Below are 22,517 nucleotides of genomic sequence, written 5' to 3'. Positions count from 1 at the left end.
AAATGAATCAAAGAAGAATTCCTCATTTCTGCTGTTTTATTTCCTGCATAAGAACTTTACAAGATGTTGAGCATCGAAACGGAAAGGAGGGTGACAAGTGAGTGTGAATAAGTCATAATATTAACATAATTCTTTTGATATACGTATATAAATATATCCATTCTCGCTGAGGTTTCGTGTTGACGCTTATGTAAAGGATGACAGTCAGACGGTCCGCCAGACAGTGACTTTTTGTTCATGTTCGTTGGATTAATTTTTCGGTTGTTACTCACTGTAGATTAAGTATTGCTCAGTTATTGCTGCTGTAACGTGCGTTGCGCCCAGTATTTCTTCTGAGCAAGGAGAGTATTGAGCCGCAGCAGGAACTCGCAGATAATGAACGTTCGACTGGCTCCGCCGGTAGAACTTCTACAGTCTGCATTTGGCTTTGAGGATCAATGTTTACTGAACTAAGTTGATCCAAAGGAGCTACCTAGTTGCTCACCTAATAATTGTGCCCCTTCACTGGGTTCAAGTTCTTTTTCAATTTGATTTTCAATTTTTTCTAAGTCAGGATAAATTGTGTCTCCCGATGCGTCGACAACGGTCTGCTTCCACATGCGCAAGTTGACTTCCAGCTGTCGTCCAATTATTGAGTGCCTGTCGATAATGAAGTTGTTCAATGATAGCGCCTCGTAGCAGGGTTTGACCATGTTTGTGATAAATGCTCGTTGGTTACCGATCATGTCTGGATCGGATCGGTCCATGAAGCGTGTAATGGGCAGCTTATGAGCTCTGAATGGTTTTCGTTAGTGGCGATATGGTTACTATTATTACTTTTCCTCGTCTCCTTGTCTATAGAATTCTTTGGTGACGCGGTGGCTCCACTCGACGTGATTTTTGTACTCCTTGGAGGGGTTAGAAATATCCGAGAATTTAATGATCATCTTTAGCATGAGCAACTTCTTGTGCTTGTCTGTAAGATCGATCTTTGATGTGTGAGCAAAGAGCTCTTTCCACTGAGAAAGGTAGTAGGTATGCTGGGCCATGTCGGTCGAAAGAACGAGCTCTATAGTATTGTCGCGGATGGTTGAGGATAGGGTCGGGTCGAGGTTGGCGAGGAAATTGAGCTTCGGGTCGGAGATGAGCAGCTTCCAAGCGGCGGCCACGTGGTGGTTCTCCAACACCGAACGGTCATTGTAAAGAATAGCAAGCGAATGGCGGGTTTGAATGAGGAAATTGTTCGTATAGCCCGGGTGGTCGTAGTCGTGCACCGCGGCGGCAAGAAATATAGAGAGTACGTCCTTTTCGTCCAGTTGGTCTTTTAAACACCTAAAAAGTCATTTGATGTGAACGCTAGTATCAAGCTACCTTCCAGTTTCTTTGTTGGGAACGTTGATTATGTAAAACACGCTTTGAAGTACGTCGGCGGCATGGACTGAATTATGGTATGCACAGTTTCGGTATCCAGACTCAAGTGCTCTAGGAAAATAATATTTCACTTGCTCTAAATGCAATTCTCGCCGCCTTATATACAAGATTATACATCGGGCTAAAAATTGACAAGCGAGCGTGTCTAATAGCACTTACCTGAAATAAGCCAGAAATTTCTCGCGAGGAAGCTTATAGTGTGAAAATAGCTTTGCTAGATCGAAGAATCTATAGGCAAGACGTGACAGGACCTCATGGGTGAGTGCCCGCAGCTCGAAAATCGGGAAATTCCATTCAAAACAGTGAGCGAGTACCTCGTCCAGTGCTGTGTCGCACTCTGACGCGCCTTCGTCCGTTTCTCTAAGTGGCTCTATCATGAAAAGTTCTATGCTTCTTTGCAGCCATTGCCGCACCTAAGCTTGGCAGTTGGGCACGCTTTGACTCTCATTTCTTGGGAGGCGATATCGACGCCCTGGATATGATCGAGTGATAATCTAGGCGCACAGAGGAGCTGATGAAAACCTAGGACAGGCATTAAGGAAACGTTCCTGATTTTTCGGCGCTAGAATGCGAGGACGAAGTAGTCGACGTGCGTGTTTCTCTGGATTGTTCGAGCTGCTCAAAATGGCTGCGAGAGGCGGATCTGGCGAGACCAGTCACAGGAGGTGGCGATGAGGACATATCTTTGTATTGCGCATTACTGTGTGCTCAAGGTGCCAACTAGATTATAACAATGGAATCTCTTTTCTGAGACACTTTTTGATGAGAGCATGGCAGCCTCACTAATAAGAAAGCTTATTGGAAATCGGCACTTTGGGAGGAAAAATGATTACAGCCGAGCTACTATCGTGCTCAATAAATATTTATTGGCGAGTGATTCTCAAGGGGACTTATGACGAGCATTATTCGGGAAAATACAAGATGTGGCACTTGATTTCCTTTTTATTGAGTCGAAGTTGCCTTGGCTCGTGATGGGCCTGTTCTGTGTCTGCGAGTGGAGGAGATAAGAGGTCGACTTGCTTTGGGCTTGATTGTTGTTGCTTATGTAGTCGTGAAAATTGGCTTCAGCAGCTGTGGTGGTGTCAGTTTCATAGTCAGAAGTGCCAAGTGAGCCCCGTATCGAGAGCGGCAGTAGCTTACTGTGGAAAACACTGGTTGAATCTAAAAATGAACAACAAGTTAATGTCTCAAAAAGATTCTCTAGGCACAGGTCGATTCAACGAAAACTCGCCCGGCTACTTCAAAACGCCAAAACCAATCGCCCAGAATAATTACCGTCACGAGACCTCCTTTTACCTCTCAAACTTTCGATCAAGGGCAGCAAGGATTCAGGAATACCTTCTTTCAAAGTCAAGACTAACCTTTCTCAACAAGACGTTCCAGCGAGTTTCCAGCATTTGGACGACTGCGTTTGGGCAGTGTTCGGGAAGGCTCGTTGAAGTCCCTTAAATTCGCCGAAATACGGCTGTCTTGTCTCTTCGTCAGTGTCTTCCAACTACTCTCAAGCTCGACTTCACTGTTTTCACTGAGGTCAACGAGGTTAGCCTTGATCGTGGGCCACAATTTATCTCACCTGTCTGCTTGGCAGTCATTTGTCGCCATCTCAAGATTTCTCTCGTAAGGTCTCTAAATTCCGATCATCGCTAGCTCGCTCACTTTAACTGACCATGATTTTTTTGACTTTCTTTATACTGAGCAACACTGGTTGACTGAAAGTTGGCGCAAGTTTTAAAAGGTCGTCGATGATCTCGTTGATTTCCTTATTGAATACAAATCTGAGAAAAGAAAGAGCGCACTTCCGAACCTTGAAATGTCGCTGGCTCATCGTGATCAGACTGGGAGGCTGCAGAACAGCCGGCAAAGAGGTTCGCCGGTGGGTGAAACCGCGCGGACCTCGCGCTGCTTCAACCAGTTCCGCTGGTATATGCACAGAGGATTCCTGAAATTTTAAATTAATTTTCAAGAAAATCGCAAAATCTTTACGAGTATCATTAATAGCAAGAACTTATTCGTTGCATATCTAACAAGTTCTCTAAGACGTTGGAAATGAGAAAAGCGAAAAACTCAAAATAAATCCCCGGAGATCATCAAGCCAGATATCATACCTGAGGTGAGTCAACATCGTATTCCTTATAAATTGCGCCTAACGAAGCTCGACGCTGGCTATTATATCGCGCACGAGGCCGTGTCTTGAAAGGGTCTCTCTCAGTTATTTTTTTCTCTTTAGTTGAAGTATTATTAAAATCTCTTCTTGTGACCCCACCTTCATCTTTGCTCCGCTAAGGTCCAGAAGCAATCCCCGTGACTGGAATTGCATCGCAGTGCCAACATAAGTATCACAATCTTAAATTTCCAACAATTTATATTTATCCGACGAAAACATAAAAGAGTGCAGCTATCCTCTTTCTTCGAAAATTCTCTATTTCTCGCAATATTCGCCACTTCTTGTCAACCATTTGTAAGTCTCTTTTTGTGTGTCGTAAAGTTGACTTCAAGGAACCAGAAAAAGCCATTGTTTGGATCATTTAAAGGGGATGCTGCGAGTCACGATTTCTTTCAATACTGTGCTCGGCCCCTGTGCGCAGAGAGTTGGGCGCACTGTAGGGCACATTTGCGACGGGTACCTCATTAGCGAGTGGGTTCCATTCAACCGATCGCCTCGAGCGCTAAATTATATACACTCGGATATCATCGGGCTCACGCCAATTTCATAGACGCGCTCTGTTCCTGAAAAGGGAGATTTTCTCTAGCACTCTCCCTCGGTATAATTTGTGCCTCATCGTAAATGGTAAATGGCCGAGAGGGGGATCAGTTTTGCCCTGAGGGGGTCTCGAGGTGTTGAGAGTATCGATTTTGTCTCGGTTTGCACAGTTGAGCTCTTGCACTGAAATCAATAACGCCTGAGATCTCGAGCCGCCTTTGGGCACGCAGCTTAACCCATCCCCTAGATTATATGAAGACACCTGTAAACGGAGATGTTTGACGAGCTAATCTGCCTTTTGAATTACCAGAATGAGTTTACAAAGACGTGACACATGCGTTCTTCTTCTAACTTTATTTCTTTAACTACATATATGAAAAAATATATCAGGCCGGCTATAATTGGACCCGAAATCTTCTATGTCAATTTGAAGGAAAAACGAGCTTGATTTCATTCATCTTCGTCGGCCATTAAGCGAGATGGCGGGAACTAAATTTAACACGTTTGAGGATACTGTTACCGCACCGTCCGAACTCTCTTACCTGGGCTGTTGTGAAAGTTACATCCTTCATAAGCTTCTTGTACTTGTCATCATTCAGATTTGCCATTGGATCGGAATAGAGGTGCTTGAAGCTAGAGCGTAGGAAGTTTGGATTTTCGAATGTCTTTTACGAGTTCTTTCTGTTTGTCAATCAAATCCATCAATATGAACCTCAAAAACTCGATTTCCTTGTATTCTTTAGGCGCTAGTTTTTTCAGGGCTTCCGCGTCTTCTTCTGCAGTCGTCGTTTCGATTTGACCATGCGGACTTAAAATATCTGTTGCTATTGAATAACTTCATTGATTGGAGTAAATTATTGAGATTTTGAATAGAGCGGCTACTTGTAATTGAGCAGATCTTCGAGAGTGTCTAGCTTGAGCGGGAGTCGCTTCTTGAATTGATCCTCGTATAATCTTTGACCGAGTTACTTTTTGCGGCGTTATTTACGGTATTTTATTGGCATATCCCGGTTCCCAGAGGGCGATGATGCTTGGGCCAGCCATTTTGGGCTTCGCACATTAACATTCAATAGGTCTTCAATTTCTTCCTCGCCTTCTTTGCGCACCGCTCTGGCACGTCGAATCTTTTCTGTACGTCGATCGAGCACTGATGTCACAAGGGACTAAATAACGCATGAATACGATTCGCCGTTATTGCCTTCGCCCCGTCGAACAAACACACACGAACATATACATTTCACCACTCGATCGACCATTTACGCGATGGATATTCAATATTGCTCTTATTTTAATGACTCTAATTGCTTACCTTGTGTCGGTCGAATAGCTCATCGACAGAGGTGCCGATCTCGTGCTGCTTTCGCCGCGGCACATTTATCTTTGCGTTTAGAATTTCTACCGCGGGTTAACAGCTAAAACCCGAAAACCAATAGAGTTATAGATAGTTATACATATGCTGACCCTGCCCTTCTTCATCTTCATCTACTCCGTACTTTTCTGCTCGTATTTGTTTCGCAGTTTTGAATGGCTTGTGATGAAACAGCTCTTCTTCTTCTCTGGCTTCCATTTTGGCTTCTTGTGCCTTTTGTACCTCTAGGATCATGATCATTCCAGCCAAAAACTCACTTGAATTTGTCACCTAAGTAGTCATTTATCGAGTACAGACAGGCATCTTTCTCGGACGGGGCTCCCAGCTTTGCTTTCGGTGCGGTTCCGATCCACTCTCTTCGTAAGCGTTCGCTTTTTGCTGCTTTTATTGCCGCTTTTTCCTCTCTAAAAATTAAATTCAAACATCTGAAGAGCAAAAATTAGAATATAAATGATGGAGTAATACGGTATTACTATTACCTAACTAGTAATATTTATTACTAATACCTGATTTCTTTTAAAGAGTCTTCTACACTTCGACCTTTTGAAAATCCATATAATGATTTTGATGGCTTAGCTGGCTCGTAGTTAACCTCGAGAAGGGTTTCCATTGGAAAAGATAGAAATTGAGACTATTGCGAAACGAAATATTCTTATGAGAAACTGATTCCTGTAATTGGTCGTAGTCAACATGATGAATACGGGAGCGGCGGGGGGTCACTGAAAGACAGCGTATTTTAGTGTTCTCTGTGGTTCGAGACTTTACCGCGCGAGGCGTTCGGATCAGCTAAACTAGCTGGTTCCACCAAACAGAGGTCCGCGGTTGCCAGTGAATCACGGTACCACTTTCTAGACGACAGCGGAACATGTGCAGCAATCTCTTCATCTTCTTCCATCATTTTTGCACGTTCTTCATCAGTGCTAAAGTGACTTTCAGAATTTAACAATGGCAATATTTTTTGTGCTTCCGCGTTATTTCTGCGGTAAGGCTTTTGTTCAGTAAAACTAGTTATCGGAATGACTTATTCATGCAGGGTGTTCAAACTAACCGCATTTTGGGAATCGTATAGAGCCCAAGACCCGGAATTGTCTGCTCGCCGAATCTTTCTTCATCAGATTTCTTCTTTATTGGTTTCGGGACATAAGGCTCTATTTCTTCGTCAGAAAGCTCTGTCGTTATTCGGTATCTAGGCATTTTGGCTTCTGAAAATAGTTCGAGTAACTCCCTTTTTGGGCTTTTTTGTGCTCACTACGTTTGGGATTACTGCTGCACTTTTTAGGGCCACTGTCAACTGATTGTGATAAGTTAGGATAAGCTGCGTTTGAGTCAGCTGATGATCTGCTCGCAGTTGTAGAAGGCAATATAAACTGAATGCACGCATTTTATTAATAACGCCTGGCGCAATATCTCGAATAATAAATCGCCGCCGCGAATTTCCAAAAATTACGCCAGCAGTTTACAAATAACAGCGCAAAATGAGATCTTCAATTTAATGAATTCGAGCCTTAGACACGTTCCCACAATCAAGCAAAGATCGATTGTTTAGCAAAATGATGATTTCTGCAGTTCTCAGTTTGGCTTCAAGACTCTTGGAACTTGGCATTTTTTGTGGAAAGGACACGTTCAAATGTTCCAGATGACCTTTTCGCGATCGGAGATTATTGCTTTAGTTACGTTCTATAACAGATATTTACTAAACTTGGCGTCCGCTTGCTGCGGATGGAACTTTTAAGCTAATCGCGAAAAATGACAATTAAGAACGATCTTAACGTTATTTTGATGAAATTTGTGTGTCGCACTTTCCGTAACGCCGCGTGCGCTCCAGCGCCCCGACACATCCGAACCGTAAAACCTTTTTTTTTCTAGAGAAACCATTTTTTGCACCGAGAAGGTAACGTGATGAGAATTTCGCAGATTTTGTTTTTTATCAATAAGTCACTCGCGCAAGATGATTTTTTCGGAGGTACTTTTCAAAAAGAGAGAAACACCTTGCTATTAACGCTTTAGATTTTTCTTCGGTAGAGGAAACTCGAGGATCTCACTTGCGCAATCTTCTCGGAGAGGTACTGAATGCAGTCGGATCGGAACACGAGGCGGACTCCTTCTTCGAGTATGGGTGTTGGTGTTTCTCTTCGCCCAGAGCGAACAGACATGACTTCACAAAAGGAAGATCTCAGCCTGTCGACGAAATCGATAGGTACCAAAGCGAAGAAGATTTCAAAGTACTTAATTGATTAAGAGTGTGTCGAGATATTGCCTACTGCCACATGTGCCTCGCGATTGACTTTGACGAAAAGTGCGACTTCTATCAAGAATACAATTACACAATCACGAACGGCGGGTAAGTGAAAAGACCAGCAATCAAAAGCAGAATAAATCTTGAAGGATGGAATGTGTCGAAACAGAAAATTCATGCGCCTGGGCAGCTTGTCAATGCGATAAAAACTTCATTACTCAAATAACCGAGAAGGAGGGTTTGTGGGATGCCCGGAATAACGTGCGTGGGGGTTTCGTCACGGGCTTATTTTGATTCTTAATTACTAAAATACAAGTAAATGATTCTTCGACGAGTGAAATAAGCCCCGAAAGACTTCGAAAACGCTTGCATGATTCCTCGGAAGACGTCGCCCCCGTTTGACATGTGCTGCGGTCCCGCAGAAAAAAGGTGCGACCATTTAACATTCGATTCTGGAGCATTTTTAGATTCCCCTTCAAATCCGCCGACCACCAAAGAGCCTGCTGCGGTGATCAAGTTTACGAAAACACTTTTTTGCAGGTCAGTCTGCTTGCCACTCTGTGAAAACTCATCTGACGAGTTCGCGCGCTGAGACTATTTTGACAGTTTCGAAGTTACTTCAATAAATAAATTAAGTGCTGCGAACTCACTGGACTTGACCAAAATAATGAGACAACGACGATTACCAGGACGACGTTAGGGACGGTTCATTCATTTATACAATTCAACTTGTTTTCTAACTATTTGAAATTGTCTCTTAAATAGTCTATTTTGAAGTATCATTTTGAACGAAAACTCGCAGAACAAACATGAAACTTAATTGAGCAAATGATAAAAAATGAAACTTATGAAGCAAACAACGACTGCGGCATTCTAGCGCAAGAAATGGGACTGATAAATGGCTTCCAATTGCCGTGATAGTACTTGAACAAGCAGCTGATAATCTCCTTTTCTCTGTATAAATAATGTCAAATAAAAAATCTGTTTCTGAATTGGGTACCATCCAACGTCTTTATTGTGAGCAGGCAAAGATTAACAACTCTCGCAGAAAATATTAATTTTCACCTACAGGTTGCAAGAATTTAAAGAGAATCAAAATCATGAACGTATCAGAAGATGAGCAGTCCCCAAAGTTGCAAGGAAATTCGCCAAAACTATAAATACTCTTTATTTAGTACTTTTTGCGAATTTCGATAGAACAAATGCCTATCTGGATTTATTTTATGCTTCTGGGCTGTTTGTTTCTTCTTGTTTTCAGGTATTCTTCATGATTTATTTTTTGATTTTATTTTTCTTGTACTTCATAAATTATGAATCATAATTTGAAGTCATATCATGGAAATTTCACTTCTTCTATGAATTATTGGCAATAATTTATTGCTCAATTTTGATCAAGAAAATCGACTGTTTATTTTTATTTTCCCTTTTTAGCTGCTATAAAAGGCGACAAGTGAAGCGACAAGTGATCTGCGCACAAGAAATTACAGAAAAAGCCATTGTTTATAGGTGTCTAGGAAGAGGAGTAACAATTCACCAGTGCATAAATTATCAATCATAAAGTATTATCAATATATATGTTAAATTCGCTTTCTATCGATTTGTTCCTCTGCTGAGATTGCGAAAAATCCACGCTGACAATCCTATGCAAAGATTGTTTCGATACGTCTGAGCATCGCTTCCATGATTTTAAAGAGCTCAAAGGTGCCTTCAAAGATCTGCCATCGATGGCATGGGTTTATTTTTAGGGAAGTCAGGTTTCTGCCACTGTGGGATTAAGGAAAGCTGGAAAGAACACAGACTCTGCACTATGCATAAAAATGAGCTTCAGGCAGAGAATGTCAACATTAATCGAAACCTGATGTAAGATGAAAATGACCTCTCGCAGAACAGAGCACAATCGCGAATACAATATTACGAAGTGAATGGTCACAAAATTCCAATAAGAAAGGAACGCTTTAAAATGACTTTAATATGATTGTAAACGGAAATTTATTTGACTTTGTCGTTTTGAATAATTTTAAAAGCGTCCAAAGGGTCAGAATTTTCGAAAACAATTCCGAAAGAACAGACCACTTGATCCAAAAACAGTCCTGACGGTATTCCCATGCTGAATATGGCGAAACCGGTGGTAACGCCGACTCCAACCCCTGTTGCTCTTCACACTGGACCCCGCAACTCGGTGGGGCTCAGAAGCATCATCATGGGTGAAAGGGAAGACATCGCACTGGCCGGAAGTCGTATGGCGAACGACGATGGCTATGACGCGCTCAAAGACGCTGTCAACGAGATCTTACTACGACAGGCACAATTGATCAATAATTTTTTATCTTTATCAAGTGATGCATATATTTTTGATAAATTAGACAGAACGAACTCTGTCGCTTTGATTCGGGTGATGCGAACTTGGTCGAGCTTGACTTTTCGCGGCACTCGACGGACACGACCCGAGACGCGGCATTGCTTCCCACTTTCAGCAATGTAGCGGCCAGCTTTATCAAACGAGACGGCAACATGGAAAGCGTAAAGATGATTTTGCCGGCACAAAAAGGTAAATGTTAATTACTGCTTTTGATCGGCTGTTTTTCTTTTAATTTATCGAGTCACAGTGTGATATTTATTTGAGAAACGCGAGTGACAGTCCAGATAAAGGGAGACGAAATACACACAACAGTCTGGCTTCTTCTGTTCAAACATCAAAATAAAAAAAAAGAGAGAAAACAAATAAAGATGAATGTATACCTGATTTTGTCTTCAATAATGCCACAAAGTGTGTTTGCTTCGGTGATGACAAAAGAGGAAGCTTTTAATTTTCTAAAAAATCGAGTGCGAAGGGACAACTCATGGCTTCATGGAGAAGAGTTAGAATCTGGAGATTTAGGTAGAATATTGCAACGATCAAACTATCACAGATTCAGAGCGTGAATGCATAGAAGAACCTTGCGAGTACAAAGAGTTCTCTGAAATTTTCGAAAATGAGCAAATTTCGACTCATCTTTGGCTGTCCTACGGGAAATGTAAAGAATCATTTTTGATGGGATTCTTTATACATGAATAAGCTAAAATAATATCAAGAAATTCTGTGATCCCGAAGAAAGTATCCAAGGGCGATCATGACCTGCCTTTCGAATGACCTATGTTTGGGATTAGAATTGAATGATAACTGTTGAATAGACAAATAATTAAAGAAGATCAGGAATCTGATCCGAGAAAGCCATGGACGAGGACGCTGGATTTGGGCTGCGAAAGGATGCGTTTGTCATGAACCCCTCTATGTTGAAGGTTTACATCATAATGTAACATTTTATTTGTCAAATTTACATCTAGGAAAGTACTGCGAGAGAATCATTTACGATTACGAATGAAGTATTCTTCTTGAGAATTTAAGAGTAGTTCTTCACTTATTGACAAGCAAATACGTCGCCTTCTTCTCTTGAGTCAATTTTGTCTTCTGAAACTTCTCCGCTAATAAAACATTTATCCTCAAGTTTAACGATTCTAATAATTTTGAAGTTGGCTGTAAAATACAATTTGATTCTCACCTTTCGCTCTTATTAGCAGGCTTATTAATCACTCGTAATACGTAGACTATTGCAATGAGAATAAGAAGAAGGAAACCAATAGAGATCGTTCCTATAAGAAGAGTATTTTCCCCAAAAGAAAATCCAAGCATGAATCCTCCTTGCTCGAGCGATTCATCACTGATTGGAACTTCTGGATGGCGCAGCTGCACACTTATTTCCGACAGGTCATCTTCAACTAACGGCTTCATCGTCGCCGTTGTGCTCGTTGATTTGTTGATACGGGTAGTGGTACTTTTGGTTGACGATTCACACAAAAGTGATCTTTTGCTCCGCTTGAACAGATGTGTGTCGTAACAAAATGATTCTTTGTACTTTTTCTTTTCGACTTGTGGTCGCGGAGCTCTCGCGGAATAATAGTCCAAATAGGATGGATCGAAAACCTCTGTTTCTTTATCGGCATTGTCTAGTGCGACTTCCAAAGTTGAGCTGTCGATTGAACTGGAATCAGAAGATTCGTACGAGTAGTAGTCGAAGGAACTCTCAGTCGAGAGCACTTTGTCCTCTAAAAATAGAGCTCTTTTGAATTCTGTCAAATGATAATCGCTCGATTACCTATGCATCGGCAGCCTGGGCTCATTTCTAGCCAGTGTCCTTTGCAAATTGAACCCTTCTGGCATTCTCTGGAGCGGTGACGAAAGAACTGTTCAGTCGGATCGCACTGACTCCAGTCCGACCATTCTCCGTGTTTCTGTCTTTTCTTATTCTTTGGAACGTTGCATTTGATCATAAGTTCGGATCGACCTTGATGCACGATCCTTGGCCATATTGTGATGAATATTTGAAACTACACTGAAGAAAGCTCATGTTTATGGAAACATTAATATGCTACTCACTGAAGACGGCTTATCGTGCTTTTCTTTCGAGCATTTCCCACCAACAATAAGAAACGAATCAAGACACTTTTCGCAGGCATTTTCCCACTTCTCACATACATACTCATCACTTTCGTCTTTTTCTTCTTTGCTACCGACGAAAAGGACCTCCCCGAAGCCCAATTCACGACAAATACTGCTCGCTAACCGCTGTTGATGACTCCTTTTGAACATTGCCCCACATACTGGATAGAATCGGCCGCTCCTTTCAACTAGGAGTGTTCCTTCAGACCCACCGAGTAGACGAAAATTTTCCATGTTTTATTTTCTCTTCGCAAAATTATAAATTACAATCTGAATCTCTGCTTTAGAATCTGAATCTTCTCGTACGCGTATCCTTCTTTATTTTAGCTTGACGTGCACTGAGGGCATCATGGAGCTACTGTGATGAATGAATAACTACTCAAACAATTTTTATGTGGAATGGAGTCAATAATTGCTTCGGAAAATGTTACAACCATGAGTCAACATGAAACTTTAGTTTATTAAATATTAGTCAAAGAATCATTTCTTTACATATGTACAAGCACGTAGAACAGTGGCTGAAAAAAACTTCGCAAAGCTTATGCCGAGCTTGATATGTTCTCTTTCTCGCAAAAGAGGCGGGCTTTTCTAGCAGCATTTCGAAATCGGTACTCCAAAATTAAACGCCGTGTGCGCTCAACAGATTCAAGATAATTTTCGTAATGATGACTTTCAGTTGGGATCATCTTCAGTGGTTTGTTTTTCGGATTTCGAAGGAGGACTTTTGGTATTGGGTGCATGTAGCGCATCATGGGAACATTTGGTGGAACCTGAACGGTTAGTTTCTAAAACGATCAGTGATCTTTTCACACCTTGGGAATAGGATCGTATGGGAGCACAAGACGATGCGAATTCGGCACTTTTTTACGAAAAACTGAGCAAAATTTTGAATCTCCTGGTTTAGGCGCTCCAAACGTGACGCATCGTATCTTTTTGGACTGATCGGAATCGAGGCTCTGGGAAAAGTCCACGGCGCATAAACTTGCAAGTGCTCCACCAAGTGAGTGACCCGTTATTAGTATTTTTGCCGGATTGTATTTGCTGATAAAGGCGGACGTTTTTGAAAAGAGCTCATCTTTTATTGCAAGATACTGACTGAGGAACCCGCTGTGGACGTTTCCTCCTGCGTAGGGAACCATGTTCACCTTCAAATCTTTCAAAAACAATAAATATATCTACCCGAACGTGATTCCGTACCTTGTTTTACATCTGTAAAGCTAAAACCATCAGAAAACGTAAAAGAAGTGCCACGAAATGCGATCACAAGATACTTATCGCTGCAGAAAATGTAACAATCTGTGTCTTCTTTCTCGTCTGTGATGTATTTAAATGTTCTCTTCTTGAACTGATTTAACACTGGCTGGATCTGAAAAAAAACAAGTTAAAAATGTGGCAATAATTGAAACTTCTATGTTAGAATAATTATGCACCTGTTTTTTCTTTTTCAAAGATTTCTTGCAAAGAGTACTATCGCGCTTTTCCGCAGTTTCTGGAAGAGAAACAATCTCATTTTTATTTATTTCATTTTGAGTTGTGATTTCGCACTCCTCCAAGATAGCGAGGAACTCTTCGTTGGGGATGTAAGCGAGACGGGAAGAGCGAGCGGCGAGAACCCATTCCAAAAGCACATTGATCGGAGTCCTATCAAAGCCGAGTCAGCACTGTTCCAAAGTCTGTTGTTACCTCAAGACGGCGCGTTCTTGCCATCGAAGAGTCCACTTGTCAATCCACGAACGGATACTACTGCTACTCAGAACAAGAGCCGAACTTAAGACTGCAAGTTAGGCTGCTCATAAAAATCTTCAAAGGAAAAATCGTATGTTTCACCTGTAGAGTTTGAATTTCATTCTCAAAGAATCCATGCTCTCTTTCCACGCAAAAAAATGGACAAAATTAATGGCGCATAACCGGGATACTTGTCCGGCCAATGAAATTTTAATATTTTCTTAGTTCTCGAAATCAACTGTGACGAGTTTTAGAACGATGATTGCCAAAAAAAAAAGAAAAGACCAGGAAGGATCTTTGTGTTCCTTTTTCGGAATGTCAATCGGCAGTTAAAATTATGTTCGATATAGGTACGATTTTTGTCGTTATCCGAGTAAATTTTCCTTTGAAAAAAATGAGTGTTTACATTTCTCCTCTCTTTTCAAATAAACTGGCGGCTGACAATTGCGTGACCACTCCATTACTCTGCACATAATGTTATAAAGCCCCTTATTGTCAGGGAGCTTTAATTTTTTAATAAAATTACTACGAGCCACCTCTCCTATCAAAAATACCGCCAGCAGGAGCATTCACATTTAGTTTTTTCTCTCTTTGTTTATCCCAGGTGACAAGCTCCCCTCTATGCCAAGTTTAACGAGTTACCTTTCCGATCAATAATTTAATGTAAAAGACTCACTTTCTTGCAATCCGCAGTTTTTGAATACTCGCTTTACACCGATTATCACAAAAAAATATGGACATATCGTTTTATCTATCGTTGACAGAAACGATCGTAAATAAATTGTGCACTTTGTACTATTAACTAGCCCAAACTATCTCGTTTAGAATCTCGCTATGAATATCTTTGTGGCCTTTTTTCTGGTTTTGGCAAACAATCAACGATAAAATAGGTGGTGGTCTAAACTTTGAAGTTCTTATGTGCGATAAGAACTTCTGATGGCCTAAACTTTGATTGTTCCCATGTGTGATTCTTTGAGAAAGTGGCCTAAACTTTGAATTTCCCCGGAGGCGGTTCTGCCATCGGTGACTAGAGCACCGCCCGCTAAGGCCACTACGCTTTATGCAGACCAATAAGGTTTACGTTTTTCATTCAAGGTGAAAACTAGTCAGAGCGCCTCAGGGGAAATTCAAAGTTTAGACCACTTTCACACATAGGAAGAATCAAAGTTTAGGCCACTTTCTCAAAGAATCGCACATGGGAACGATCAAAGTTTAGGCCACACGAAGTTCTTATCGCACGTAAGAACTTCAAAGTTTAGACCACCACCTATTTTACTCTTTGCGACAGAAAAATTGCTTACCCCAAAATATCAATCTCTTTTGCGCTCAAAAACATTTTTTTGCATTTATTTTTTAAGTTTTTATCTTCTTAGTAAAGTCCATAACTATTTCTAATTTGATCATTTCCGCACAAGTATCCTCGCGAGTTGTTTTTTTTTTCTTAACAAAAATGAAAGACACTTCTGACAGAACTGCGCACCAAAGAAGACGGTAATCATAAATTAATCAACAATCTCCCACAGACTTCTCTTTGTAAGACGGCTGTCTTGGAGTATCAATTTGATACTTTCAAAAGTTATGTAAAAGAAAATGTATTTATTAGAAATCTGACAGTGCTGAAAATATTCGATTACCTTAGAAAGCGCATCACCTTTTTACATTTTCATCATTCTAATTTGTCCTGCTTCTAAATTGAATCCCTTTAATCAGCTTTTCGAGCTGCTGAAGATCTCACATCGTATATTTGTGTTTAGTGAATGCTACAGAAGAAACAGAAATATAATTTGGCAAAACTTAAACACAGCTAAAGTAGCTTTACAGTAGACACGCGGCACTTTTTGATTGATTAACATTTGACTAGTGGAACAGAAAGTTTTTTTTTCTAAAAGTTTGACGGGCTACTCCATTCCCTAGATCGGAATCGATCAACATTACGATTGATTATAAATTAACGGCAAAGGGTGGTATTTAGAGTTTTGCATTGTCAGATTGAAAGACTAACGCCTAAAGAGGGTCTGGAGAAGGCCCACTGTCAGGCTCATTCTCGAGCATCTCCCGTTGGAAAGATCCTTCGCGGTTCTTCCACGCTTTCCAGGCATAGAAAGCCGAGCCAAGAAACAGAAAAATGTTGAAAAAGTAGATCGCAAGTGGAAATCCAAGCACACTGATGAACTCTTTTACGTCCTCGGCTTCTAGTAAACTGCTTGGCTTGGCTGAAGTAGATTCTGTTCCTGGTGCAACAGTTGTGTTAGCAGCGACTTCGTGAATTTGAGGAGCAGCTGTTGGGTTGTCCAAGCTGACTTGACTGAAAGAAACAGACTTTATCGAAGCACAACCTGAAGCCTCTTACCTATGCATTTTCTTGTACTGGACAAAAGAGTCAATGAAAATGGCGAAGGAGCAGAGAGACAGGAAGAGAGCAAAGATAAAATGAAGGAAGTAACACCAGCGCGTTCGAGTTCGTCCTCCATGAACACCAACTGCACCAGTCAGAATTCCTAGGCTTAATAATTTGTTATGATTGATAACTGAACGACTGTCCTACAAAGCAAAGCCGGCGATCACGGAAGCAACTGTTGCATCGTCGAATCTGTCTCCTGCTGAGCCAACGTTCGTTCTTATTGTATCCACAGCCTTGTTATACAGATTCTGCAGCTTTTCTTTGGTTCATTATTTTTTGTAAAAGGAAAATCCTTGCAGATCTTATGACGTTTTTATGATGAATTTCTCTCGGGTAGTAATTTTACTAAACCAGCCTTGACAGCTTTAGCAGCGATCAAAAAGGCCAAAGAAGAAGTTCCAATTTCTATGGCCGAGGTGATGAGACAGCCTTTGTGGGGATCCGAGCACATCTTTTCACGAATTCAATTTCTCTGAATCAAAGATTCGATTTTGAAAAATATAACAAAAAACAAGGAGAGGCAGGGCAAGAGGCAAGACAAGGCGAAAATCTTAAGAGAACTCTTGAGCTTGTTAGCGTTATTGTTAAATGAACCCGTTCCCGGCAGTTACCGCGCTCCACTTTCCCCCCTCAAGCCACATCACGGTGCGTAGCGTTCACCCCTTTTTCGCTGTCTGTATAACGGATGCTTCATGCGGTCTAATTATCATTGTCTTCTTTTGTAGCATATGCAACATTTGATATAAAGTGGGTATTTCATTATTTGACTATCGATTCTTCTTGTCCAGTTGAAACATTTTTTTTACATATTTAGTTTTTTATATAAGTTTAGACAAGATGTTAACCACAGAAATTAGTTTTTTTATGAAAAGATTTCTTTTCTGTTGGCGTCCGGTAATTTATTTTTAATGAGTCTCGGAGACCAGTGCTGTATTCCGTCACAGGAGACAGTAGTATTGATTCGTAACTAGAGTTATATCAAAATCAGAGAAAGAGACTTCGAAAGATGCAGACAAAGGGCGACAGAATGAGGAGTGGGAACAGGCCGAGGCACATTAATCGCCGCATCTAACAATCTATCAAGCGGTTTAAGGACTGATGGGCGAGTTTAATTGTAATTGTGCTCTATGAGTGATTTTAGTTAGTCTCGTTAAAGCCCATGAAAACTGTCTTTTTGAGGGAATTTATATTTTTCTACCTCTGCGGCGAGCAAGTGACGCGTTCGTTAGAGATTGCAGACGTGGCGAATTGTGAAGGCGAGTTCTGTTACAGGAAGATTTTCCAACAACTATTTATTAGTAGCTTCAAATTGTTAAGGAAAGTAAGAAAGTACGTAGCTCCTGAAAATGCTACCACGGGGATAAAACTTTCGATCAGCAGTCTCAGAGGAGTGAGCGAAAGCCAAATGGGTCAGTTGTGGGAAAATTTCGCGAATTTAATTGCACCAAATTTAGAGCTTGATTTATCAGTCTTTATGACTCTAACATGGACGGACGAGCGTCTGCGAAATTTGACTGTCGAGACAGCCAACGCACAGAGTAGGAATTAAAAATAATGAAAGATCGAGCGAAATTTCTTTTAAAACCTAAAACGGGCCGTGACCGACTTGATCTGGATGCCACAGATATCTATTTTAAACATGGTCGGCAATCCATCAATCGAGCGAATCGAGGCGCTTCATATCGATAAATCTGGCGAAATTCAATTGCTGAAACGAGTCGACCTTTTGCTTATGTGCTTTATGGACTTGACTTTCTATGTAAGACTTTTGTTCGATAGCTGTAACAAATCAAATAAGCCTTTCGACAGTCAGGAATGCCCAGTTTCGTTCTACTCCGACGAGAGCAAACTGGACGTCGTTGCGGTCTCCTCTTCCTTAATTCACGAGTCTCCAGCTGGATTCAGAATCGCCACGATTTCCAACCGAAAAACGAGCAACCTGACTAGTGCGCCTTGCCATACGCGCCGTTTCATGCAGGAAGTCGACTGCTCTGAACTATTCATGCTTCTTGAGAGGCGATACAGTATAAATATCATCTTCCAGGAAAATATTTCGCAAAGAATATTTTTAAAAAGTCATTATATTTGCAAATATTCAAAAAGTTTTTGCCAAGCTTTCTTTGCGTGATTGTTAGCTTCTTCGCGTTCTGGATAAAAGTCGATCACGTTCCTGCTCGTGTCACACTCGGCGTCACCACCTTTCTTGCGATTCTTGGACAGTCGCAGTCTATCAACTCGAGCATGCCAAAAGTATCATATCTCAAAGGTAACTCGATAAATTATTTAAGCTATTAGTTCCTTCCATAGCTCTTGACGTCTGGCTCATCGTCTGTAATATTTTTGTCTTTGGCACCATGATCGAAAACACTGTTGCTCAAGGATAGTATTTATTATATAAAATTTTGGGAATCGGGAACTTGTCAATTCAGTTTGCCAAATATTTTTAAAAGTCTTGCTCAGAAAGAAACAGCGGCAGTCGTCAGGAATAATCGAAAACTTACGTCCGTCATTATTGATGGCCGCGAATGCACTAGCTGGTAGTTACTTTCTTACATATCACAGTATTGAACACTACCATATTGTAGCTATTCCGACAGGGAACATGGACTGCGATAAAAATGGCTCCGAAAGCTCTAGGTCCTCAGAGGTATTAAATCCGAATCAATTGGATAATAGCATTATTAGCACGCCCGGTTGATGAAAAAAATAAATCGCGCTGGGCAAAGTCGGCGCCGTGCGAGTCTTGTTGGAAACATAGAAGAGCTTGACCAACAGAGGAACGTTGTCATTTCCGGATTAGCGGCGATGTGGCTCGACTCACTCGCTAGAAAAGTATTTCCGGCTCTCTTCCTTGTCTTCAACAGTGCCTTCTGGACGATTGTTGCTGCTAACATATTTATAAAAAGAAACATTGCTGCTGAAATTGTTAACGACTGAATGTAAAAGTCAAATTAAAAGAGCACTATTTTTATAAGAATATGAATATTTTTGGAATCCATGAGTTGATATTTCAGCGAAGAGGACTGAATGTGTGAAAAGCGCTCCACTGGCAATTTGTTTTATGACTAGAGAAAAGAGATGATTAGGCCAAGTTTGAAAAAAAGAAAGGAGCCCCCAACCTCGCAACCAGAAACAGGGAAAACACGTTGAGAATTATACTTTGATTTATGATGGTGAAAAACAATTCGCTCGCTTCCGAAATGAAAAAGAGAAGACAGATATTAGTTTGATACTGCTATCCATACTCTGCAAAAGGTAACGAACAAAATCTAAATTTATATGCTAGGGAAACTCAAATTTATATCGCCTGTAAGATTCAACAGCTATTTTGTCAGTTCGAAGCCAACCCTAACGTTTTAGCTTTTTATGTTTAAACTTTAAAGATAAGCTAATCCCCATTTTGTCTTTAGTCTGACTGCAGTGATATTAATAATTACGAGCAACGAATTTGGCAATCAGATCGTTTATGCACTCCTCGCCATACTTGGGTAAGTACAACTTTAGCAAACCACTGCCAACAATGCGAATTTTTCTCGCTAATCCTTGTAAATCTATGCTTGACAACAACGTTCACCCGTTGATTTATGATTATTGATCGTGGATCGAGAATCTTCAAACGAGAAAGATTCTCATATTCTTAATAGACTTTACTATCTATATCAGAGTTGGTAAAATAGCGCACTTTCCTTGTCTTTGTATTAATTTGTAACTTATTTTTCTTGTTTTAAAAGCAATGAGTGAGCATTTTTGTTTCAGATTCATTTACGTCAGCGTCCGACTGTTTTTAAGTTTGTTCTCTAAGAAGACAAAGGGAAGGGCTTGTTATTTGCCGCTTTGATGAATTTCAAAAAGTCTGAATGCCTATTCAAATTAACTTCTCAATACACGGGCGCGCAACTAAGCGCTCAAAACACGGGGTCGGGTGAGGGGACCACAATGCATTATTCAGCCCCGCGCGGCGCGCAAAATTCGGAGTGTGATTAAGAGCGCTCAAGATTTTTAGCTCTAACTTGCGTTTCCGGCAAGCAAAAATTTACAAAACATATCGCTGGAAACTTGAACACTTACCTATCAAGATTTACAATTACTTTTGAAAAAAACTTTTTGGATTTTCAGCTGCAGAATGAAAGATAAATGCGGTGCAAAACGCCACCACTTTTGAGAAAACATCCAAAATTTGACAAAGTGGTTCGTTTTAGTCATCTCAGCTCACATTACAAAAATCAGGTCGAATGGATTATCACATGAGAAATTACGGCGGCTCAAAGTCGCCGTGGTCGGTTGAACCGACCACGTGTATTGAGAAGTTAAAGAGCTTCATTGAAAACATGAGGACTCCCACGCTGTTAGTTTTTGATCCAATTGAGCTGATCAAGTCCTTTTCAAAGTCTTCAAAATCACGAAAAATTACAGTATCTATTGACTTATTCATTGGACTACTGTTTTTCTTGAGTGGCGTTGGATCGATCTGGAGTTGCCAGACGAATCACTGTAATAAGACAGTTGCCATGACCTTTGCCGGAGCGTTTCTTGTTGTTGCTGGTGTCTTCAAGTGGATATTCGTCTATATCTCCACGCATTCCAGGGAGGTTATCAACGCTTTATAAATTATAATTAAATAAAAAAAACCCTTGTTATTTGCTTAAATTCTGACTAAATGCGATTACCTATAAAAGAAAACGGCTGGCCTCGATAGGTCCTGGAACGGAAGAAAGATCAATGTACGTTCAAGGAATATGAGAATAGAGGTCGTTTCTTTTCGATGTAAATAGTGAATGTGTTTCGTACTGTTCCCTGCTATAAATCTGCCTGTGTTCCAGCTTTGCCTAAAATACATTTTCCACGAAATATATTATACAAAGCTAAGTCACTGACCTTTTCGGAGCGTTTTGCAGGCTTCACAACCGCATTAGTCAATCTAATTTTTCGTCGCCATGAAGGAGAGATTTCAGATAAGAACATAATTTATGAACAAAAGTGTCTTATCGAAATTATTAACAGCTGCTTGCAGGTTTTCTTGGACTTGGTGCAGGTTCTTTCTACGAACAACCTCGATATTGGAATGCTCTCGTGCAGTCAGAACAACGAACTAGCTGGGGGCGCCCTGTCAATCTGAAAAAGAGAAAAACGTTTAGAGGTCATGAAGATTGCCCGGCTTTGGTTCCGGATGAGAATATGCAGCCTTTCAGATGCAGTGGAGCCACTTGTATGCTTGTCTGCAAATCAGGAATGATAAAAGACTAGTGTACAGTATCCTTGACTTGTTTAAAATAATCTGATATAAATTATAACAACTAATGCGAATTTTAAAAAACATTATCGTTTGAAAGGCTTTGTACCCGCTGGAAGAAAACGAGTAGCCTGTAGAAATCGAGGGGGAACCTTTATCTGGACAAAAAGTCCTGGCAAATGCGTAACTTGTGACCCACTCGTACCCCAACGTTAGTCGACAAAATAGAAAGCATGGAGGGAAATTGTTTTTAGCTAATGACGCAGCGGTGAGGACTCGTTGCAGAGTCACTGGAAAGGGAAAACGACTCTGCAGCTTGCGCTGCGAAAATGGATTTACTCACAACAATCGACCTAGTAATTTTGACTTTCTGATTCACTGCATTAATCTTCGTTTGTTGCAGGCACGAGACTGACTTGTTCTTGTCCCCGTGGAAACTGCCAATGGAAAGAGGCAAGAAGAATCGCTCTTTGGGAGGATTTCAAGTGCAATGCACCGGGTAGGGAATCCAGCATATTTACGATTTTCAACTTGAGATCAGTAGCTCCAACTCCGCAGCCGACACAGCCACCAACCTCGCCAGAATCTGAGCTTCAGCTTCAACCAGAAGACGAACCTGAATTCAAAACCGGTCCGAAAAGACTCTCGTAAGTAAACTTCGATAGTTATGGTGACATTTTGCGTTCGGAAATGGAACATTCTTATTCAGTGATATTTCTATTGCGTGAGGTTTTCTGGATAACTTCTAATTAAGAGCCTCGGACACATGTTCAGTGGAACAAAGTGTGTTTCCAGTTTCTCGTCAAATGGGAGACTCAAACAGAATCATTAATGGAGTAGATGCTAACAAAGCTAAGTGGCCATTTGCAGTCAATTTGAGAATGATTAGGACCGGTTCATTGCGGCGTTAACAAAAAGCCTAGATTCGAGGCAAAGAAAAACAAATATGCAATGAACGCGACAAAGCC

The 22,517-nt window shown here is 40.9% G+C and overlaps 10 protein-coding genes and 4 long non-coding RNA genes across 15 annotated transcripts; 8 read left to right on the top strand and 6 right to left on the bottom strand.

The window, feature by feature from the left end:
- Positions 1–18: 18 nt before the first annotated feature.
- LOC145707278 (putative 3',5'-cyclic phosphodiesterase pde-3) lies at positions 19–1,802 on the bottom strand. The gene is made up of 5 exons (XM_081784775.1): positions 1,570–1,802; positions 1,351–1,461; positions 817–1,311; positions 485–774; positions 19–444 (listed from the first exon to the last, which is right to left on the bottom strand). Exons 1-5 carry the CDS (start codon positions 1,785–1,787, stop codon positions 290–292), a joined length of 1,269 nt encoding a protein of 422 aa, XP_081640901.1. The 5' UTR covers positions 1,788–1,802; the 3' UTR covers positions 19–289.
- A 156-nt stretch (positions 1,803–1,958) lies between these two features.
- Positions 1,959–4,149, bottom strand: LOC145708524 (uncharacterized). Of its 2 annotated transcripts, XM_081786201.1 has the most exons (7): positions 3,674–4,149; positions 3,516–3,599; positions 3,215–3,349; positions 3,077–3,169; positions 2,984–3,036; positions 2,772–2,935; positions 1,959–2,571 (listed from the first exon to the last, which is right to left on the bottom strand). In XM_081786201.1, the coding sequence occupies exons 1-7, from the start codon at positions 3,725–3,727 to the stop codon at positions 2,291–2,293; spliced, it is 864 nt and encodes a 287-aa protein (XP_081642327.1). In that variant the 5' UTR covers positions 3,728–4,149; the 3' UTR covers positions 1,959–2,290. The 2 variants fall into 2 exon arrangements, with proteins under 2 accessions (XP_081642327.1, XP_081642328.1); XM_081786202.1 differs by lacking the exons at positions 3,516–3,599; positions 3,674–4,149 and adding an exon at positions 3,394–3,491.
- Positions 4,150–4,455: 306 nt separating this feature from the next.
- On the bottom strand, positions 4,456–6,759 carry LOC145708523 (uncharacterized). Its single transcript, XM_081786200.1, has 12 exons — positions 6,529–6,759; positions 6,246–6,400; positions 6,152–6,199; positions 5,987–6,074; positions 5,751–5,884; positions 5,581–5,704; positions 5,421–5,508; positions 5,127–5,274; positions 4,994–5,066; positions 4,844–4,919; positions 4,654–4,779; positions 4,456–4,600 (listed from the first exon to the last, which is right to left on the bottom strand). Exons 1-12 carry the CDS (start codon positions 6,672–6,674, stop codon positions 4,562–4,564), a joined length of 1,245 nt encoding a protein of 414 aa, XP_081642326.1. The 5' UTR covers positions 6,675–6,759; the 3' UTR covers positions 4,456–4,561.
- A 602-nt stretch (positions 6,760–7,361) lies between these two features.
- LOC145709038 (acidic phospholipase A2 Cc1-PLA2-like) lies at positions 7,362–8,010 on the top strand. The gene is made up of 4 exons (XM_081786723.1): positions 7,362–7,443; positions 7,488–7,677; positions 7,720–7,821; positions 7,866–8,010. Exons 1-4 carry the CDS (start codon positions 7,380–7,382, stop codon positions 8,008–8,010), a joined length of 501 nt encoding a protein of 166 aa, XP_081642849.1. The 5' UTR covers positions 7,362–7,379.
- Positions 8,011–8,068: 58 nt separating this feature from the next.
- Positions 8,069–8,416, top strand: LOC145709592 (uncharacterized). Its single transcript, XR_014134912.1, has 3 exons — positions 8,069–8,145; positions 8,184–8,256; positions 8,353–8,416. It is a non-coding gene; the product is annotated as an uncharacterized LOC145709592 (long non-coding RNA).
- A 465-nt stretch (positions 8,417–8,881) lies between these two features.
- Positions 8,882–9,614, top strand: LOC145710251 (uncharacterized). Its single transcript, XR_014135025.1, has 3 exons — positions 8,882–8,974; positions 9,148–9,417; positions 9,462–9,614. It is a non-coding gene; the product is annotated as an uncharacterized LOC145710251 (long non-coding RNA).
- Positions 9,615–10,392: 778 nt separating this feature from the next.
- LOC145708005 (uncharacterized) lies at positions 10,393–11,192 on the top strand. The gene is made up of 3 exons (XR_014134793.1): positions 10,393–10,594; positions 10,632–10,995; positions 11,041–11,192. It is a non-coding gene; the product is annotated as an uncharacterized LOC145708005 (long non-coding RNA).
- Positions 10,851–12,514, bottom strand: LOC145708004 (uncharacterized). The gene is made up of 4 exons (XM_081785609.1): positions 12,131–12,514; positions 11,850–12,086; positions 11,256–11,799; positions 10,851–11,178 (listed from the first exon to the last, which is right to left on the bottom strand). Exons 2-4 carry the CDS (start codon positions 12,022–12,024, stop codon positions 11,115–11,117), a joined length of 783 nt encoding a protein of 260 aa, XP_081641735.1. The 5' UTR covers positions 12,025–12,086; positions 12,131–12,514; the 3' UTR covers positions 10,851–11,114.
- Positions 12,515–12,633: 119 nt separating this feature from the next.
- Positions 12,634–14,814, bottom strand: LOC145707395 (uncharacterized). The gene is made up of 6 exons (XM_081784915.1): positions 14,021–14,814; positions 13,877–13,960; positions 13,624–13,834; positions 13,391–13,559; positions 13,006–13,346; positions 12,634–12,963 (listed from the first exon to the last, which is right to left on the bottom strand). The coding sequence occupies exons 1-6, from the start codon at positions 14,053–14,055 to the stop codon at positions 12,733–12,735; spliced, it is 1,071 nt and encodes a 356-aa protein (XP_081641041.1). The 5' UTR covers positions 14,056–14,814; the 3' UTR covers positions 12,634–12,732.
- Positions 14,815–15,630: 816 nt separating this feature from the next.
- Positions 15,631–16,864, bottom strand: LOC145708174 (uncharacterized). Its single transcript, XM_081785823.1, has 4 exons — positions 16,675–16,864; positions 16,464–16,573; positions 16,269–16,421; positions 15,631–16,223 (listed from the first exon to the last, which is right to left on the bottom strand). Exons 1-4 carry the CDS (start codon positions 16,768–16,770, stop codon positions 15,923–15,925), a joined length of 660 nt encoding a protein of 219 aa, XP_081641949.1. The 5' UTR covers positions 16,771–16,864; the 3' UTR covers positions 15,631–15,922.
- A 1,094-nt stretch (positions 16,865–17,958) lies between these two features.
- Positions 17,959–18,703, top strand: LOC145709037 (glycine receptor subunit alphaZ1-like). Its single transcript, XM_081786722.1, has 4 exons — positions 17,959–18,078; positions 18,118–18,335; positions 18,455–18,585; positions 18,627–18,703. The coding sequence occupies exons 1-4, from the start codon at positions 17,959–17,961 to the stop codon at positions 18,701–18,703; spliced, it is 546 nt and encodes a 181-aa protein (XP_081642848.1).
- LOC145709036 (uncharacterized) lies at positions 18,652–19,256 on the top strand. Its single transcript, XM_081786720.1, has 3 exons — positions 18,652–18,856; positions 18,905–18,966; positions 19,005–19,256. The coding sequence occupies exons 1-3, from the start codon at positions 18,835–18,837 to the stop codon at positions 19,254–19,256; spliced, it is 336 nt and encodes a 111-aa protein (XP_081642846.1). The 5' UTR covers positions 18,652–18,834.
- A 182-nt stretch (positions 19,257–19,438) lies between these two features.
- LOC145707458 (uncharacterized) lies at positions 19,439–20,130 on the top strand. Its single transcript, XR_014134754.1, has 3 exons — positions 19,439–19,574; positions 19,730–19,807; positions 20,076–20,130. It is a non-coding gene; the product is annotated as an uncharacterized LOC145707458 (long non-coding RNA).
- Positions 20,131–21,292: 1,162 nt separating this feature from the next.
- On the top strand, positions 21,293–22,460 carry LOC145709035 (uncharacterized). Its single transcript, XM_081786719.1, has 6 exons — positions 21,293–21,547; positions 21,651–21,760; positions 21,804–21,905; positions 21,953–22,048; positions 22,091–22,196; positions 22,304–22,460. The coding sequence occupies exons 1-6, from the start codon at positions 21,495–21,497 to the stop codon at positions 22,458–22,460; spliced, it is 624 nt and encodes a 207-aa protein (XP_081642845.1). The 5' UTR covers positions 21,293–21,494.
- Positions 22,461–22,517: the final 57 nt, after the last annotated feature.

This window comes from Oikopleura dioica, chromosome XSR (genome assembly GCF_907165135.1).
Source record: "Oikopleura dioica chromosome XSR, OKI2018_I68_1.0, whole genome shotgun sequence".
In the NCBI taxonomy this organism is placed as follows: domain Eukaryota; kingdom Metazoa; phylum Chordata; class Appendicularia; order Copelata; family Oikopleuridae; genus Oikopleura; species Oikopleura dioica.
This window is presented reverse-complemented; position numbering and strand designations above follow the sequence as displayed.

Bases quoted from the DNA above. Each gene is read 5' to 3' on its own strand.
- LOC145707278 (XM_081784775.1), bottom strand. From the start codon at position 1,787: ATGATAGAGCCACTTAGAGAAACGGACGAAGGCGCGTCAGAGTGCGAC. The intron at 1,462-1,569 runs GTAAGTGCTATT...TTATTTTCCTAG, and splicing joins AAATTTCTGGCTTATTTCAG to AGCACTTGAGTCTGGATACC. The intron at 445-484 runs GTGAGCAACTAG...AACTTAGTTCAG, and splicing joins TGAAGGGGCACAATTATTAG to TAAACATTGATCCTCAAAGC.
- LOC145708524 (XM_081786201.1), bottom strand. From the start codon at position 3,727: ATGCAATTCCAGTCACGGGGATTGCTTCTGGACCTTAGCGGAGCAAAG. The intron at 3,350-3,515 runs GTATGATATCTG...TTAAAATTTCAG, and splicing joins ACGATGTTGACTCACCTCAG to GAATCCTCTGTGCATATACC. The intron at 2,572-2,771 runs GTTAGTCTTGAC...GTTCATTTTTAG, and splicing joins GGAACGTCTTGTTGAGAAAG to ATTCAACCAGTGTTTTCCAC.
- LOC145708523 (XM_081786200.1), bottom strand. From the start codon at position 6,674: ATGCCTAGATACCGAATAACGACAGAGCTTTCTGACGAAGAAATAGAG. The intron at 6,200-6,245 runs GTAAAGTCTCGA...GCTGTCTTTCAG, and splicing joins TGATCCGAACGCCTCGCGCG to TGACCCCCCGCCGCTCCCGT. The intron at 5,509-5,580 runs AGGGCAGGGTCA...TTAACCCGCGGT, and splicing joins GGAGTAGATGAAGATGAAGA to AGAAATTCTAAACGCAAAGA.
- LOC145709038 (XM_081786723.1), top strand. From the start codon at position 7,380: ATGAGAATTTCGCAGATTTTGTTTTTTATCAATAAGTCACTCGCGCAA. The intron at 7,444-7,487 runs GTACTTTTCAAA...TTAACGCTTTAG, and splicing joins GCAAGATGATTTTTTCGGAG to ATTTTTCTTCGGTAGAGGAA. The intron at 7,678-7,719 runs GTACCAAAGCGA...TAATTGATTAAG, and splicing joins CCTGTCGACGAAATCGATAG to AGTGTGTCGAGATATTGCCT.
- LOC145708004 (XM_081785609.1), bottom strand. From the start codon at position 12,024: ATGATCAAATGCAACGTTCCAAAGAATAAGAAAAGACAGAAACACGGA. The intron at 11,800-11,849 runs GTAATCGAGCGA...CTCTATTTTTAG, and splicing joins CCCAGGCTGCCGATGCATAG to AGGACAAAGTGCTCTCGACT. The intron at 11,179-11,255 runs GTGAGAATCAAA...ATGTTTTATTAG, and splicing joins CCTGCTAATAAGAGCGAAAG to CGGAGAAGTTTCAGAAGACA.
- LOC145707395 (XM_081784915.1), bottom strand. From the start codon at position 14,055: ATGGATTCTTTGAGAATGAAATTCAAACTCTACAG. The intron at 13,560-13,623 runs GTGCATAATTAT...GTTTTTTTTCAG, and splicing joins CTTTGAAAAAGAAAAAACAG to ATCCAGCCAGTGTTAAATCA. The intron at 13,347-13,390 runs GTACGGAATCAC...TGTTTTTGAAAG, and splicing joins CTTTACAGATGTAAAACAAG to ATTTGAAGGTGAACATGGTT.
- LOC145708174 (XM_081785823.1), bottom strand. From the start codon at position 16,770: ATGTGCTCGGATCCCCACAAAGGCTGTCTCATCACCTCGGCCATAGAA. The intron at 16,574-16,674 runs GCTGGTTTAGTA...ACCAAAGAAAAG, and splicing joins TCGCTGCTAAAGCTGTCAAG to CTGCAGAATCTGTATAACAA. The intron at 16,422-16,463 runs GTAGGACAGTCG...CAAATTATTAAG, and splicing joins GTGATCGCCGGCTTTGCTTT to CCTAGGAATTCTGACTGGTG.
- LOC145709037 (XM_081786722.1), top strand. From the start codon at position 17,959: ATGGTCGGCAATCCATCAATCGAGCGAATCGAGGCGCTTCATATCGAT. The intron at 18,336-18,454 runs GCGATACAGTAT...CGTGATTGTTAG, and splicing joins CTATTCATGCTTCTTGAGAG to CTTCTTCGCGTTCTGGATAA. The intron at 18,586-18,626 runs GTAACTCGATAA...TTCCTTCCATAG, and splicing joins AAAAGTATCATATCTCAAAG to CTCTTGACGTCTGGCTCATC.
- LOC145709036 (XM_081786720.1), top strand. From the start codon at position 18,835: ATGGCCGCGAATGCACTAGCTG. The intron at 18,857-18,904 runs GTAGTTACTTTC...ACCATATTGTAG, and splicing joins GGCCGCGAATGCACTAGCTG to CTATTCCGACAGGGAACATG. The intron at 18,967-19,004 runs GTATTAAATCCG...TAGCATTATTAG, and splicing joins AAAGCTCTAGGTCCTCAGAG to CACGCCCGGTTGATGAAAAA.
- LOC145709035 (XM_081786719.1), top strand. From the start codon at position 21,495: ATGCAGCCTTTCAGATGCAGTGGAGCCACTTGTATGCTTGTCTGCAAA. The intron at 21,548-21,650 runs AATGATAAAAGA...TCGTTTGAAAGG, and splicing joins ATGCTTGTCTGCAAATCAGG to CTTTGTACCCGCTGGAAGAA. The intron at 21,906-21,952 runs GTAATTTTGACT...CGTTTGTTGCAG, and splicing joins TACTCACAACAATCGACCTA to GCACGAGACTGACTTGTTCT.